Source organism: Perna viridis, chromosome 11, assembly GCF_037379345.1.
Source record: "Perna viridis isolate PV_CMFRI_1.1 ecotype Kerala chromosome 11, ASM3737934v1, whole genome shotgun sequence".
NCBI classification, from domain to species: domain Eukaryota; kingdom Metazoa; phylum Mollusca; class Bivalvia; order Mytilida; family Mytilidae; genus Perna; species Perna viridis.
The window spans coordinates 34,135,407-34,152,572 of record NC_142455.1 but is presented as its reverse complement, the minus strand read 5'-3'; the positions used below and the strand labels follow the sequence as shown (position 1 = coordinate 34,152,572).

Genomic DNA, 17,166 nt, shown 5'->3' with positions numbered 1-17,166 from the left:
CTACATATTTTTATTTTTTTTATATTTTGTTTGAATAGCTACAGTGAACAGAAATTCACATTCAGTTCTTCAAATAATCTGTGTTCTTTGGAGATAAAAAGTATATAGGTTGCACTGTAGATTTCAAAATAAAGGGAGGTAACTCTGTAAATGACCACTTAAATACAATAGAATCTGTTAGAATTTCAATTTCCTAAGAGCAAGCAGATTTGAATGAATATTTTTTTTTACACACTTCATTGTATAGATGCATAAAACTTAATTACAAAAATAAAAATATGTAGCTTGTTTTGGGGTGTATCACATTTTTATGATTTTACATGATTCTTAAGGAGATTGTTACTTGAGTATACCAAGCAGAATGAAAAAAAAATATAAAATTGAAATTACATTTTACATAATAATAATAGAAACATCTGCTGAGATAAAACTCTGAAAAATATTTCTTAAATTAGTTTTGGATATTCTATGGAAAAGTATCTGCAGTAAAAATGTTAAAATATTTTGAAAGTAAAGCAGTTCCGTATTTTCAAAGGAATTTGTATCTTGAAATACATGTACTCTCAAAACATAAAAAGGCTATATTAAGAATGAAATTATGTTGCATTCACGGTTAAAAACATATACCTAGAATTTTCGTTGTCTTGATATATATAAAATCGTTCGCAAATAATACAAAATGTATCCAGATAAATGTTCGGCGTGTGTTTGATTCAACTACTTATACAATACATGGTCATCAAAGTGAAAGCCTACGTTCCTTTCTCACCCTCTGAATTACCGCATACATTGCTTTTTGTGCAGTCAAGAAGCAAAATCGACGACAAAATACAATAAGTAAGCAAAACAAGTAAACATACAATGTAACACGTCATTTGACTGAAAGATAAAAACTGTTCCACAATACATCCATGTTTCTTGCATGTCGAAAACAGATCTACAGCGTTCCAGTAGTGTCTAATGATTTCATAAAGAGCTACAATTGTCCCTCGTAGAATAAACCTTTTACCAAAAAAATAATAGTTAAAGTATCATATGCAAACATATAAACGAAACGACAACATGCAACTTTCAGTCAGTTAATGTATTTTTGTATTAATTAGGTCAACGTTTATAAGTGTTAAAGTGATCGACAATTTCCAAATACTCGGTACCATTTCGAGTGAGAAGTCAAAAATATGCAATGACCTTATATTAGAATTGATTTTAATTAGACATATTCAGCGACCTATGGGTGAATCTGACGCATTCGGAATCACTGAGCTAAGGACGCGTAACAATATTTATTATCATTGCAATCAACGAAATTGTTTAAGCTATCATCCCTCAATTTCACAATTAACAAGGCTTTATATAGCTTTTGTGTATTTAATTGGTTGATATGGTTTGTATTATGAATACGGAATGAATAATCGAAAAATGTAAAGTACCTGATATACAAGCGGTCATAAAACAAGCAATATTCCCTGCAATCATGGCTCGTATAATGACCTGGGACAAATCTCCTTTCCGTGACGGGGCCATGGCACCTAATCCACCAAGGGTTATTCCTATGGATCCTATATTAGAGAAGCCACAAAGGGCATATGTTGCAATAACTACTGATCTGTCCTATAGAAATAAATATAAACATGTATTGCGATTTTATTGAAGTAGGAAAACCCAGACAAAGGGGTTTTGTATATAAAGATAAGCTGTACGTTGCCCATTGTCCCGCAAGCAAGCAAAATTAACATACAGGAAACAATACTTTCAACAGTGAATAAGAAGAAGGGTGTTTTAATCTGACGTGTGTGTCCACAAAAATAACAATAAAATGTAGTCATTACAGATAATGCTTATTCAATTTGTGATTTGTGTATGAAGTATAATTTTAGAAAAAGCTATTAGTCCGTTATGGCCAGCCTCTTGTTGATTAGTCTGAATACAGTTACATGTAAGTTGTTGTCTATGAATCGTGCAATTCTGTAATATGTAGTACACCCCAAAAGAGGCTACACATTTTTATTATTGTTATCAAGTTGCTTTATAGGTCTATATTGTGAAATGTGTAATTATTCATTCCAATACAGTATATCAGCTCACATTGAAAATCGAACATCTTCAATTGTACTTTATTGTCGTTTACAGAGTTGTCTCCCTACGTAATTGTGAATTCTACAGTACATTCTATATGATTTTTATCTTCTTAAAATATGTAGGCTTTCCAACCATGAATCACATTTTGCATGGTTCTTACACAGCCAAATGTGCAACATATGATAATCATATGGTAATCATACGACAATCATATGATATTTAACATATGATAGTCTTATGATTATTATATGGTTCTCATATGTTAATTTTGGCTTGAAAACATATGACAATGATATGTTCGTGAAAAACATATGACAATCACGCGATTATCATATGTAAACCGAAACAAATGATTATCATATGGTGCTCGATTCATATGATAATCATATCATGCAAACCATACGATTTTAATGTGTTGCACATTTGCCTATGTATCTGGAGTTCTCCATAAAAGACCTTCCATAGTCAGTCAAACGCATTTGCACATTGTTTAAACTCACCTGCAACACGCCCTTGTTTAGAGTAATATTCATATGATCATATTCAATATTATCTCCATCATAGTGCCATGTAGAATTGAACAACGTACTGTTGTATCCTTCATACCACGTCAGATTCTCTCTATTGTGAATGTACTTTGATAGCTCTGTATAGGCAACAAATTCATTGATAAATGTTTTTACTCCGATGAGTTCAGCAACTCTGCGACAGTCTTCTGTTTCAACACCCATTACGAAAGCTAGTGGGTAGAACACATAGGAACATATGTACTAAAAAGAAACAAAACTCATTTCATTTCATCTTACCTGAGTTGTTGTAGCATTGTTAAACATGCACATTTTATTTATTATTCAAATTATTTTGTATTGTTGGTACTATCTCCCTACCATTTTGGGCTGTCAAAATGATTTTGATGTACGAATTGTTACATGCAGTAACAATTTATTGGTGTTCAAGACATCTCATCTTCCTGTCTTCTCAAATCATACAGAATCACTTAATAATGCCCTAACCTATCTAAACATTTTACGTCCCTCTGAACAGCGAGGAAGAGCTTAGTGCAAATCTATAAAATTCTTCCATTAGTATTTGTACAGTTTTCCTCGTCTTGAAGAACTAACGCATTGCCTCAGATCTGATTATTAGGCAACATACCACTGTTAACTTATACATAGTACCTGAAATGTGAGGTACTCATAGTCTGGTGGCCGCATTCCAACTCGTTCACCAAACCATCTAAGTGTGGCGTTTACAAAGCCCAGGAAAGATATGAACGCTATGATATTGACAGCGACATTGGCAACCAGTTTTATTGAGTTTGTAGCTCCCTGTGATGCTGCTTCTATTATATTTCGTTCGTTACTGTAAGTGTTGTAGGAAACCTTTGTTAATTTAATTGTTGCACATTTTGAGCCATACGTGTACATGTATACAGATCACAAGTAGCATTAGTTTTATTATCTGAAATAGCGTTTCGCCAACTCCTGGACCAAAACTATTGCCCAGAAAACCTAACAGTATCACAGTTTTTCACAGTGAAGCAATACGGGGTTTACAAAATCTCTGTGGTAACCGTATTTGGAATACCGATACCTGTAGCAGACTATACCTGATATAAAGTACCTAAATTTATAAATGTAAAACTTTATCGAAGGTGTATCCAATACTGCCATTTCTGGAATTTTTCCATGTTGCCATAGTATATTCTATTCAGTTACTTGTATTCTGTGTTGTACTTTTTATACTCCGTTTTCAGTTTTTTTTGTATGTGTGTTTCTGGCTTTGTTTTGTCTGTGCATATCCCATACGTTCGACATTGCTACTTATTCTTTCGATTGTTATCGTTTTACCTCTTTTCCATATTGTATACGTCATCAGCGGTGGCTTTAGTATCTTCAGTCTCGGGCCAGAACAACTTTGCAATGGCCAGTGCCGCTGGAGCAGACATAACGGACGCAGCGAGTAAATGATTAGCTGGTACCTAGAAAGTTAGATAAGATATTGCTGCTCTTTATATTTCCAAAAGCTAGGGTATGGCCCGTGCAATTTGCCAGAACTTTTATCACACGACTAAATGTTTAAACTGCCATTACTTTTTATCGTACTTTTATTTACCTATAATGTAATGAATCGAAAGATATGAGGTCGGTTTGAGAATCCGAGAGAAATCATGTGGACACAATTGCAACGGTTATCAAAATGATATTGTATTGTCGCCAGGTATATAGTTCAATTGCTGTTATGTGTGTGTACGTTGAGCGAAAGTTTAATATGAAATAATTCTGTTATCATTTAATTTTATTATTAAGTCCTATTCATTTACTTTCGACTGACGGGACTTATACAGACAAACCCGTTAAACGACTTCACTACTAGCTAGTGTCCTGTACATTTTTTTACCTTTGAACTTTTATGTATGTTTTCCAACCAGCCACTTACCTTCTTAGTATTTTGACCTTTTAACCACTCGATTTCCGTATTTATGCTTCAACCCCAACAAGCACGAATGGGAATGTTTGAGGCTTCCAAATGTATTTTCAGACAAGAGAACAGTTAAAATTGTCAATGTTCTATTACTAACATTTTGCAAAAACCTTTTGCTTTGACATAATATTAAAATTAAATCAGTAAAAAATTGGTGGAAACTAAACAAGTTGAGTCACAGAAGCCAAACTTCCCTGTGACAGTATTAAAACAGAACTAATCAAAATACTAAACAAAAATATTAAGAGGAAAAACCGTTCGATCTAAATTAACGCCTTGTTTGATTGAGTTTGAATTTCACTGATATTGACACAAACAAGTTTTAATAATCAGCTTTTCATTAGGATTAATTACCCCATATACAATGTACGCAGCCATCACAGTTCCAGCTATTGTCGCAAAGCCACCTGTACAGACTGCGTGGATTTCGGATACTGTCAATTTGTCAAAGAATGGGCGAATCATCAACGGGGCTTCTGTCTGAAAAATAACGACTGCTTACATTAGATTCTTTATATGTTGGTAGGCTTATAAAATACCTACAAAGGTATTTGTTTATTGTTTGTTTGTTGTCCAGTCAAAAATGGCTTTGCTATGGAAGCTTTATAGTCGGTAAATGCAGAGGAGTCTAATTTGTTTTTACGCTTTAGTAAAGTGAATACTTAGAACATAGTAAATTTCAACCGAGAAAATTGTATCGATTAACTTACCATTCCTAAAAATATATTACCAGCGGCATTCAATGACTCAGCTGGAGATGTTCCGAGTGCAGCTGCTAAACCTTTGGCTACATTCCGAATTATGAATTGCATGACACCAAGGTAATATAACACAGAAACTGTAGTGCTAAAGAATACTATGACCGGAAGCACCTACAATGAATCGAATTCAAGAACAAAACAATAGAAATATAAAGTCATAGTATTTTGTTTTTCATAAATACAAAAAACAAACAAACAAACAAACAAAAAAACAAACCCCATATATTTCAAATTACAAAAAATTGTTCTCTTATTATGTTTAACAAATATGCTAAAAAAACAGAATTTTAAAAGCGATATAATGAATGGCAGCAATCACTATTTTTAATTATACCTTACGAAAGATTCTGACAAACGGAGTTAGAGAATAAAGAAATCGAAAGAGAACGCACAGAAAACCGAAAATATTCGACATCTAATTGGACATTAAATGTTACCCCGCCACATTGTTTATATTTATAAATGTAGGATTTAAAAAGAGTAGAAATGGTGAATATGTCAAAGAAACAACTCAACCTGAATGACAAATACATGTACAATGTAAACGTATCATCCATTTGCAGCCCATTGGCTTTCAATGAATGGTTTTCACAGCCTCATACGTAAGGACAGTCTGCAGTTGGTAACGGCATCAATGTATAACCGCACAAATGTGTTGGCCTTAACAAATCTTTTAAACGAAACATATTTTTTTTATTCAGCTGAAAATTAAACTTAACCTGTATTTCATACTACCAAAAACAATGTAAACGTTATTCTAAAGCAAATTTTTCATCATTTCAACCACCATCTGGAAGCATGTATCGGTAAAAAATGTGGGGGTGGTGTTGGTTTAGAGTGAAAAATGGCATATATGAAAAAAATTTAAAAAAAAAACCAACTTTTGAATTTATATGAAAATTAAACTTAATCTGTATTTTATAGTACTGAGCAACCGTGCAGAATTTCAAAATAATTCATTGATTCTTTCTCGATTAATCAGCTGAAATATGTATCAACTGTAAACAACTGTGCAGAGTTTCAAAACAATAAATCTGTTAATCGATCTGTTCTACATTCATCATCTGGAACCCGCTGGGACGGACGGACGGGCAAACGGACGGATGCTTAACTGCAATTTTTTTCTAAGGGTATCGCATAATACCTCGCCGTTACGTGTGGGGGGTATTAAAAAATGAAGCAAGCAATAGTGTCAACGTTCGCAGCATTCAAAAACATCTGATCGTTTGTCTAAGCATTCTAAGAAATGAATCTACTTTTCGAACAAGTCATACTGTACGAAATGTTACGAGGATATTAGGTAAAAACGTCAATAATAAAAACCTGGTTTCTGGCATTATACACTTAAAAACAGGAAGCCTTTAAACTTGTTAAACAGTAGAAATATTCCTTATAATTAATTTCTGATGGATTCTAGTTGATATGGCGGAGTGGGACCAAATAACTAGGTTATATATACATATATACATCTAGAATTAATTTTACCTTCATGGCAAAGAAATGGTCAGTAAATTTCTCTCCAAACACAAATATTGCTCCATCATCCGTGTAGGAAATAAATTCTAGTACTCGTTCACCAAGCCATTGGAAGGCTTTAAATCCAAATTCCCATCGTAAAATTATTAATGCAAATAAGAACTGTAACATAATTCCCCAAAACACAGGTCGCCATTTTACCTGTTAATTTAATATAAACTAATATACTTTTAGTACAGACAGAATGACATAACTCTCTGATCAGTATGAAAAACAATATGGTATGAAAAACATTATGCACTTTCAGAAGGCGTTACCGAAAGTAATTGTTCGCAATTGAGTTGTCTGTGTACGTGCACTTTTTTCTGTTTTTTGTGAACAGCCCTGTTTGAAGGTTGGTAGTTGAATTTTAACCTTTCATTAAGATTATAAAAGCGTGACATCTAACAGTAGCATAAGGACACATGGTAAAATCAATATATCAAATCAAGATATTGCCAAGGTAAATATGTTTGCACTCTTAAATACTACAATCATTGCATTCGTTTGTACGCTGATTAATCACTGTACATACCCTTGCTGGATTGTGAGAAAACAAGAATGTAAAAAGAACTAGAGCTGCCATTCCACCCAGTGAAACCATATTTCGAGGTGTCTTCATGGCTATTTCAGCTATCACGTATGCTACGGCAAACATAGCTAATGCACTCGCCAAAGACCTATGAATCCTATACAGAAAAAAAAATATACTGAATACTATACAATGTACATTGTACAGGTATGTTTCATATCCCGTATCATTTCAACCCAAAACCCCTAAAGTAGCCCAAGGACTACCAGCCCAAGAGGTGATATAGGTTTGGGGTTGATATGGCGTGAGATACAGATTTTAACATATTATGTTCACTAAACCCTATATTTCAATTACAATCCAAGTGTGTGCTCCGATGGTTAATGATTTAGGGTTAATCAATCACTGAAAATGCACATACTAAGACATACATGTAAAACCCCTATATTTTATAAAGATATATAATATTCTGGGGTTGTAATGTTAACTTAAAGTAGGCTGTTTACATATTGCCGAATTATAAAAATATTCAGTATATATTACCTTGTACGAAGTACTTGTGAAATTGTTTTAAATGTAAATAGTTTACTACGGGTACACATTGATTTATCACACGTCAAACAAATGACCAGATGTACCTAAGGCAGACCTTGCAAAGTGTAAATAAATCTTGCAGTTCGTTTGTCTTGGAATGTGTCCATCAGAAAATGCACCACAGTGGAATGTGAGGCCTTCGACGGATAGGACTCACAGAATGAGGGAAGATCGTCTATACAACAGAAATAAAAATTGACAAAACCAAGAATCATGAGACAACCACGTCTTAAAAAGCAATTAATACATGTATTAGTACATTTGTAACAATCGAACACAAGCTAAACATGTAGGATTGACTATGCATTTTAATTTTAGATTAATCATTTGATTATTTTTTACACGTACCATTTTGAAGCCGTTCTCCAACGCGAGTTGCTCAAATTACAACATTTTATAGGAAACCTCAAAAATAGTTCACGGCAAATTATAAATAGCAAGACTAAAATTGAACCAATCAGAAGACGATATGCTGGTTCTGTTCCAAACTCGTACAACATGGATTCCACTAAATACCAGCAGTACAATCCAAACAGAATAAATCCGATAGTTATCCATATCACAAGAGAGAATTTGTTGTAAAAGTTTGTCAAAGAAGACTGTATGGTGTTGACTAATTTGTGGAACGAGGATTGTTTGGGTTCGTAGTCTGCTGGTGGATCTGTTTTACCATTACTCTGAATAAATCAAACGACAGTTTACATATTTATAACTCGAGATCAAAATATTGTTACAGTGATAATGAATTCTGCACAGGCCGGATTCAGAGACTTTGAAAAAGGCGTCCCAGTGTATTATATTGATCATTTATACTAAATTTTGCACGAAAGTAACATATTTTTCACCGAAACCCCTACATCCACCACTGCTTCGCACATTCCCATTATTTGGTAGTTAATCAAATATTTGTTTACTTGTATGCATTTTAACACTGAAATGGCATTTGTGTGATTGGTGCATTCCATTCGAAACACGAGGATCTGAGACATAACTCTGCATAAGCATCCCCATTTTTATCCTCATAAACTATCGGAATCTTGGCTGTGTCAATATGTAACTAATCAAGTTAACCGCCTGTAAAGGAATCTTGGTAGGTGTTGTAACCATTGGTTTACATCATTCAATAATAGTCTGCGGTAAAAAAAGCTAAGCATGCATTATACCTTTCCTATCGGCAGCCCATCTTCATCGAAATCATAGCCTTTATTATCATACTGCCTTCTATCATTTTGGGGGTTTTGATTCATCTTGTACACCACGCTGTCTTCCATGTTTGTCTTGTGTTTTGTATCAGACAAACTTTGCACTAGGTACAAAAACAATTCAAATGTTTGTTATGATATTTTTTCTGTAATGTAAAATTTTACTGTTGATATATACATGTATTATACTTAACTATCGTTTAGTGCATAAACATTAAGTACCGTAAATAGGTCAGTCACGTACCTTAAAGCAATATACATGGAGAGATAGAAAGATGTAGGAATTCATAGGTCATGCTTGCAAATGATAAACTGATTTTGTAAAGTTCGTTACTATTCAAGACCTCTATTTATGCTTTTAAACACAAGTATGCAAAATCACTAGGCAACTAAACCGGTAGTCTGAAGTTATACAGCACCCATTTGATAAACATAATTAGCTATATACGTTTTGGTAAATTTTAAATAGAATAAAGGCATTTGGTACGTTTCAGTCCCTCCTAGACACATGCAAAATTGGAAAACATGATTTCAAATTGTTATACAGAAACGTAATGCTTAGAACCGATACGGAAAGATATGCTTTTAATGCCTTTAGAAAACGCAGAAACAATGACTTCCCACGTTGTCTGAAAAAAACATGCTGTTTTAATACATCAAGTCCTATGGAAGACATATAAATGTCCCATATGAAATTTATTGACGTGTTTTACATGAAGTAAAGTGTAACCCTCAACATGATTATGTTTTTCAATTTTTTTTCATGGTGATCTAAAACATACGAAAACACAAAAGAAACATATGTTTCCACTTTTTTTTTATCAAATCACATAAAAATACAGATATCATTAGGCGGATTTTCAAATGCACTGAATTCAAATATGGCATCGAATCAATATTTTCGTGGATATGAGAAAAAATTCACCAAAACTGTGAAAAGGAAATCTGTTTAGTTATATGTTTATGTTTATGAAATAAACTAACATGTACATGTATTTAAAGAAGTAAAAAAGAAGAAAATATGACATTCATCCTACCTGTATATTTTGAACTTTTCATTTTAGATATCCACCTTCCGGGACACACAAATGTTTGAGAGAAAAATGGATTAAAATATACAATTTGTAGTGGGATATGATTTTGACTTGATTTACAATGAACTGATAAACGACATAAATAATTGTATCAAAGAAAAGGCCATTGTGACGGTATTTATAGGTATATGGAAGGAAGAAGTCTGATTTATCACAGAATCAATAAAATACCGTAACGATTTATTATCAGATAGGTACTGATTATTCTTTTTTCGTAATGACAAAATGTAATAGTTTGATCTTTGATATGCAGCCGTCCTTTTTACCCGGTACCGATTTGTAAGTAGTATACATGTTCTCTTTTCTAGCTATTCCGACGGTAACCGTTACTCGATTCATGCAATACATGTATCTGAATTTTGTTATTTATAGAGGGTCAACCAATTGAATAGCATCGAAGTGGGGCACCGAAGGGCCCATCACACCCCATTTATGAGTATGAAAACTTATTAAATTAAAACAGCGTTATTTTTGCCTAAACGACGAGAAACACACCTACCTCTTGATTATGCCCTATTTATTTAGTGTAAGAAGTATTTTTTTATGGAGATCATATTCATGTGATAAATAAATTATTTATTTTAGAGTCCTACTCTAGATGAAGTACTATAGGTGCCGGATTTTCCTCAATGTTGTGTTAAGTACATGCAACTTTATACAGCGGATGCCATTTACATATCTTGAATTATTTGTACATAAATGCAAACTTCTCTGCTTCGAAACTCAATGTTCATCTGCGTCTATTTATCTGACGACACTTTAGATTGGGTTCAATGTTTACAATCGTGTTCTCCTGATATGACATGTCAACAAGACCGACATAGATCCATTTTATCAGCGATCTCATTGTCGTCCTGTCGCCACTCATCTGTCTGAAGTTTACTTCCTTGTTCTATAGAAGTACAATAGAACCCAGAAATAAGATGACCATTTCTGTTCGTCCTCAGTTGTAGGGAGAGTGGGTTTGTATTTTATGGGACACACTTTGCCACACATCATATTTATTTTATATTTATATTTCGCCAAAGTATTGTTTAGTTTTTCTATCCGAAAACGATGCATTTAGAAAAAAAAATGGTTATTTCAGCATTTATAAAAGTTACATTCAAAATATCGTAATAACTGTTAATGAATGGAACAGAAGTTTCTATTACCCCCTGGTACATGCCTCAAACTGTAATGTTTCTTTAAAAATACGATTATGCATGAATTTTATATGTATGATACACAGGCAAATATTTTTCACGTGAAATTCATGTGAAATTCACTAAACACGAATTTCATGTGAACATTTCGTGTGAATTTCACGTGAAGGCTCCATTCACCCAAATTTCACGTGAACTCTGTCACTTAGTTTATTTGCTGAATCCAGGTGAAATTCATGTGAAATTCGTGTGAAAATCATGTGAAATAATTTTGCCCATGTAGCCCACAATTATCGAGAATAGCGTTTACTTAAGTAAGCCTAGTAATATTGTAACAGGCTTACTTATGTAAACGCTATTCTCGATAATTGTGGGCTACACAGGCAAAATTATTTCACATGATTTTCACTCGAATTTCACATGAATTTCACCTGAATTCAGCAAATAAACTAAGTGACAGAGTTCACGTGAAATTTGGGTGAATGGAGCCTAGTAATATTGTAACAGCCCCATGCAGGTCCGGGTGTTAAAAGAATAGGCCTGCAGCAGCGCTAAGCTTGTCGTATAAGGCGACTAAATAGTGCTCAGAAACCTAGCCGGGGGCTAGGCGCTCTGTACACAGAGCAACTGGGATGTGTGCCCCAGGTGGTGGAATGGGGTACCCCTGGCGTGTTACATGCTGGGGTTGTCAGGCTATAATACGGAAAACCTGACCGCAAACCATAGTGGTGCACCGTGTTGGGAAAGATGCCACGTTCCTCGCACGTTAAAGAACTCTGCTGTGGTATTCGATAGAAGTAGGAACCTTTGTGCTCCACCACAGGAGGCTAAATTGCCCGATCTTACCCATCCCCCCTTTTTCCAGTGGCAATCAATATTTGTCGACCCTATTATCCTTGTGACCCATCCTTTTTTTTTTTCATTTCATGTTCATTATATCATCCATTTCATGTTCATTGTCTGAATATAGCTGAAATATTGCTGCTCGGACGTTAAACCCCAACAAACAAACAAACAAAATATTGTAACGTGTGCCAGAAGAAAATTAATCTGACACTTACACGCTAGCATTTCAGACAAACCAATCACTTGCTTGGGCCAGTAATTAATTTCTCTCAATTTAATACGTATATCAAAATGGTATACATTTGCACGTATGTATCTAATTCCCTATGTATCTAATTCCCCATATATCTATCTGATTCCCTATATATCTATCAATTCCCTATATATCTAATTCCCTATATATCTAATTCCCCATATATCTATATAATTCCCTATATATCTAATTCCCTATATATCTATCTAATTCCCTTTATAAACAGGTGTGAATGTCTTTAGTTGCAATAATAATTTACAGAACTTTCGATGTTATCCCCAAATTCCACATCTATATAAAAAACACGGTGCTGAAAAAGGTTGGACTACTTCATCAAAGAGTTTTAATCGACACGAAGGAATAGTTGACAAATGTATAATTATGATGAACCATTGTAATGTGTACCAAACACTCGAAGAAAGCAAGCAAAATAATAGTCATAAAACAATAATGACATATATAAATAGATAGATCTAGATGGCCTTGTGGATGGAAATATTGATTTTAATTTGTTTTCACCTTTATCTACTTATAACTAAATACTAAAATCTTTTTGGACGATATATTTACTACCAGCTTAACAGAACCGTGCACTATTGACTCTATTTATAAATTGTGTTGCATGTTGTATAAACAATTGTGTAGTAATGTAACAATACTATGATTTGCCGGTAATGTTAGATGTATATAACGTATTCATGTTCAACACAAATATTTAACATAATTGAGATGTGCATCGGATAAGATTACAAGTACTTTTATGGATAGACATGGAAACAATCTTTCAGTTAACGTTACATCGGACCTACGACGAAAAACATATGTAATTTACTGTTATTATTATTATAATTAGTTATGTTTTTGTTAATTATGCTTCAAATATTGGTACATGTATAACTTTACAGACCAATATGATAAAACAAAACAAAAAAAAAACCCAAAAACCACGCATTTCATTTGCGTTTATTATTTATTTTTACAAGTATTTGCATGGATATACACATTAGACTACATGTACCTGTCGTCCACATTAGACAATCATGTACCTGTCGTCCACATTAGACTACATGTACCTGTCGTCCACATTAGACTATCATGTACCTGTCGTCCACATTAGACTATCATGTACCTGTCGTCCAAATTGTGTGAAAAAAACGCCAAATTGTTTAATCTACTGAAAAATACATCTGTTGCATATGACATTGCAAACTATAAATAGAAAAAAAAAACAAAAACAAAAACAAAACAAAAAGCGAACAAACAAACAAACAAACACACAAAACATGTATAAAAAATAAAGAAACAACACCCATTTCGACGTTCCTTGGCCAACTATTAACATCATGAAACAACAAATTGCAATACTGAAAATATAAGTTGGTTAAGGAAAAAAGTCTCACCTTTAGGAAAGTATCCCACTCCGTTCAAGATTATTTTACAAATAAATTGGTAAGCAAATATTTTGGTTTCCTAAGAGCTGGGTAGATAGTGTTTTATAAGATTAAATGGAAAGATAATTAGCTCGACCAACTGATACGAGTTTGAATGTTTTTCTGTTGCTATCATTGCAGAAGATCCCGTTTACAAACATCCGCCTACAAAATATTTTTGTTCCGAGTGACAAAATATGGTACAATATGATACACGCTGTAAATCTTACTACATAAATTCACTGATCATGAATTTCATACAAATATCAACATGTTACCTCATTCAGAAGAAATATCCATTTTTAAAAATGCACGTGACGTTTTTTTATTCACACGTGAATGGAATTGTCATGTGCAGATCGCCATGTTCATCAAATTTATTTCCGGGAAGGTAAATTCGCATCACTTTCTATTAACATGTATGCTGCAAACCCTGTAAACTTACAGGAATATAGTGTTAAGTAATTTCCATTGGAAACGCGCTCACTTCTATCAGAGGTACAATCATATATTTGTTTAAATGATAAATTGATATATTTTCATTATATACATAGAAATGTTACAATCAATATATGTTGCTCTGTTTGGCTGTCTAAATTCAGTATAATTCATACCGTAATAATTTGCAATAAAAAGATAGCATGCGTTCATTTGTGAGACCGCAAAAAGGAATTTTATCGCAAAGGTGATCAATCCGCCTTCAACACAAATATAAAGCATGATTAAGTTGAAGATGCATGACAAACTTCTCTTACTGGTGCATGCATATAATATGCAGGATTGAGACTCAAAAGAAATCATCATTAGTTGACCGAAATATTGAATAGGTTAACATGTGATCATATAACGTTTTCTTATTGAAAGAACAACATATACATGTACAAGTAGCTGTTTCAAAGAGGAGTTGTAAGTAGTTATTTAAAGTTCTATATCAATCTATGGTGACCCCTTACAGTTATACAGAATCGTAACATTGAAAAACGCTATCGGTTTTCAGGATCAGTGTATAAACATTGGATATGAGCATTTGACCTAATTATACCATAAGTACATGTTGTACTGATATAATTTCATCATCGCACAACTTGATAAAATGACCACCGAATACACACCTCGTATTATCTATATATACGCTAAGGATGATAACAAATAAACTGTAGAGACTTTTATTATAAACTTCTTAATATCAAAGGACTTTTAAATCACATCGAAATACTCAAAATATACATCAACAATTGCAAACGAAGTTATGTTGAAAATGAAATATTGTCTTTGATAATAACTGCAATGATGGAATAACTGCCTAGTATTAACATGTATAATACAATACGTATTGTCATCAATGTTATTTAATGCATATTAATGATTTGTGAATGTCAATTGATTAAATTGACATTCACAAATCATTAATATGCATTAAATAACATTGATGACAATACGGTGAAGGCAATACTATCATAAGTTGTATTATACATGTTAATATATATACCAAATCAACTATATCAATTTACAAAGAAAAAGATAGAAAACACTTTAAAATAGAAGCCGCATGAACCGCCATAACGGTCTTTGTAACTCAATAAAGACGATCGATAAAAATGATCACGTACTTTCTTCAGTTATTGTCTTAATACTAGTAATTAATTATTCTTGTACACTGTATATTTGCATATTCAATACTATCATTATAATTTCAGCAATAATAAAAAATATCAAAATAATAATTCGAAAGATAAATAACTGTGCAATTGAAATTATACAACCTGTAATGTAAATGTGTCAAAAAAAAAAAAAAAAAACGAATTACAGTTGGTGTGATAAGATAAAATGTAAACTAGGTAATTTTTTTTTTCATTGAAACATGATACAAAGCACATTACTCATATCACCATGCCAATGCAATGTTATTATCATAATCTATTTACACAGATCTGCAGCATCTGAAGCATAAGAAGACAACCGTAAAGAATGAAAAAACAAATCAAAACAAAAATAATACCTTCCAAGATAAGAACCCAGCATTTCCTATTTATTTACACAATTTACTTACGTCTCCGATTACCAATTGAAGACAATTTATGAAACTTCCAGATTGCGTTCTTAATATTGATTCTTTATTTATTATGGTCATTTTAGTGTAGAAGTAAGAATTTTTCGTGCATCTAAACTACAATTCATGTATAGTTGTGTTTAAAGAGTTACATTATGCGATCCCTTCACATTAAGGTACTGATATACAGTAACTAAATGTAGCAAAAGTCATTTGGTATGGTGCATTGTAGGTAGAAGGTTAATTTGTCATTTTGTTGTTCAAGAAATGTTTTACCTCTTTATATTTCATATCATAATTTAAGTACAATCATCAGCTCACGGAAACAGAACTAGATAGTAAATTACAGTATACAGCATTACATAGTTATTGTACTCACAGAAAATCAAAGTCTGACCGAAAACTCTTCTTCGTCGTTCTCCTGAAGAACGAGGTTGTTTTTACCTTTGTCTTCTATCGGATCTAACTTGTTGGTGAAGGATGGTACTGTGAGGGTCATATCATCCAGAATAAGGTCAATTGGACGACGTCTTTTTCTAAATGTATTGCAAAGAAATTTAACTTCGTTTGAACAAACATGTTAGGTAGGTTAGACATATCTCGAAATATGAAAATTTATTTGATTTCCCATGTCATGGTATCTATCATACAATAAAGGAAATACTTATGTTAGTACGTTCGATCGCTAGTGGTTCAGTTATCGTCTATCTCTGCTGTTACTAAGCTAGCCTTCGATTTATAAAGTAGCTAATTTACTTTACTTGATGATACACAGCGAATAAAAACTTATTGTACACGTGCGACGAATTTGTGTTGTTTTGCATGTTCTCCTAAACTACATGATTGTGGTACATTGTACATGTACAAGTAGGGTTTGGTCATTTAATCAACGACGACGATCGCTTTATAACATACACTAATAACGTTAGCGACAGATACACAGAAACCCAAACTGATATCTTCTACATGTAAACCTACCAGCTTGGCTGATGTATACGCTTATGTAAGAAAACGGTTCCAAATTAATTAAAATGTATAACTTCGATTTGCTAACCTTCTGGTCTTATGGATCTATGACTACAATTGGATTTTATAGTGCATAATGAAGATCTTTATGAGATCGTTCTACTGAGGAAAACAGAATCCTCGCTTAATCTTCGTATATATATATATATATATAT

At 33.1% G+C, this 17,166-nt stretch overlaps 2 protein-coding genes across 6 annotated transcripts in view; both read right to left on the bottom strand.

The window, feature by feature from the left end:
* Nucleotides 1-375: 375 nt before the first annotated feature.
* LOC148603832 (solute carrier family 28 member 3-like) lies at nucleotides 376-14,342 on the bottom strand. Of its 4 annotated transcripts, none has more exons than XM_088551376.1 (12): nucleotides 14,214-14,342; nucleotides 9,129-9,271; nucleotides 8,314-8,642; nucleotides 7,375-7,528; nucleotides 6,810-7,001; nucleotides 5,274-5,435; nucleotides 4,918-5,043; nucleotides 3,930-4,060; nucleotides 3,258-3,441; nucleotides 2,580-2,849; nucleotides 1,431-1,611; nucleotides 376-1,002 (listed from the first exon to the last, which is right to left on the bottom strand). In XM_088551376.1, exons 2-12 carry the CDS (start codon nucleotides 9,234-9,236, stop codon nucleotides 977-979), a joined length of 1,863 nt encoding a protein of 620 aa, XP_088407502.1. In that variant the 5' UTR covers nucleotides 9,237-9,271; nucleotides 14,214-14,342; the 3' UTR covers nucleotides 376-976. The 4 variants fall into 4 exon arrangements, with proteins under 4 accessions (XP_088407502.1, XP_088407501.1, XP_088407500.1 ...); XM_088551375.1 differs by lacking the exon at nucleotides 14,214-14,342 and adding an exon at nucleotides 13,906-14,117; XM_088551374.1 differs by lacking the exon at nucleotides 14,214-14,342 and adding an exon at nucleotides 13,524-13,545.
* A 230-nt stretch (nucleotides 14,343-14,572) lies between these two features.
* LOC148603831 (uncharacterized) overlaps nucleotides 14,573-17,166 on the bottom strand; it is a 39,248-nt gene continuing 36,654 nt past the window's right edge. Inside the window, exons 10-11 of one of the 2 annotated variants that reach the window (XM_088551369.1) lie at nucleotides 16,365-16,521; nucleotides 14,573-15,875 (exon numbers count right to left, since the gene is read on the bottom strand). In XM_088551369.1, coding sequence (XP_088407495.1) covers nucleotides 16,371-16,521 — 151 coding nt within the window. In that variant the 3' untranslated portion in view covers nucleotides 14,573-15,875; nucleotides 16,365-16,370. Of the gene's footprint in view, nucleotides 16,522-17,166 lie in introns of both variants that reach the window. The other variant, XM_088551368.1, reaches the window with a different exon arrangement.

Excerpts from the sequence above, each read along its gene's own strand:
- LOC148603832 (XM_088551373.1), bottom strand. The coding sequence starts at position 10,226 with ATGAAAAGTTCAAAATATACAG. Across the intron at positions 7,529-8,313 it reads TGGAGAACGGCTTCAAAATG|GATTCATAGGTCTTTGGCGA; the intron begins GTACGTGTAAAA and ends TTTTCTGTATAG. Across the intron at positions 5,436-6,809 it reads ACCATTTCTTTGCCATGAAG|GTGCTTCCGGTCATAGTATT; the intron begins GTAAAATTAATT and ends GATTCATTGTAG.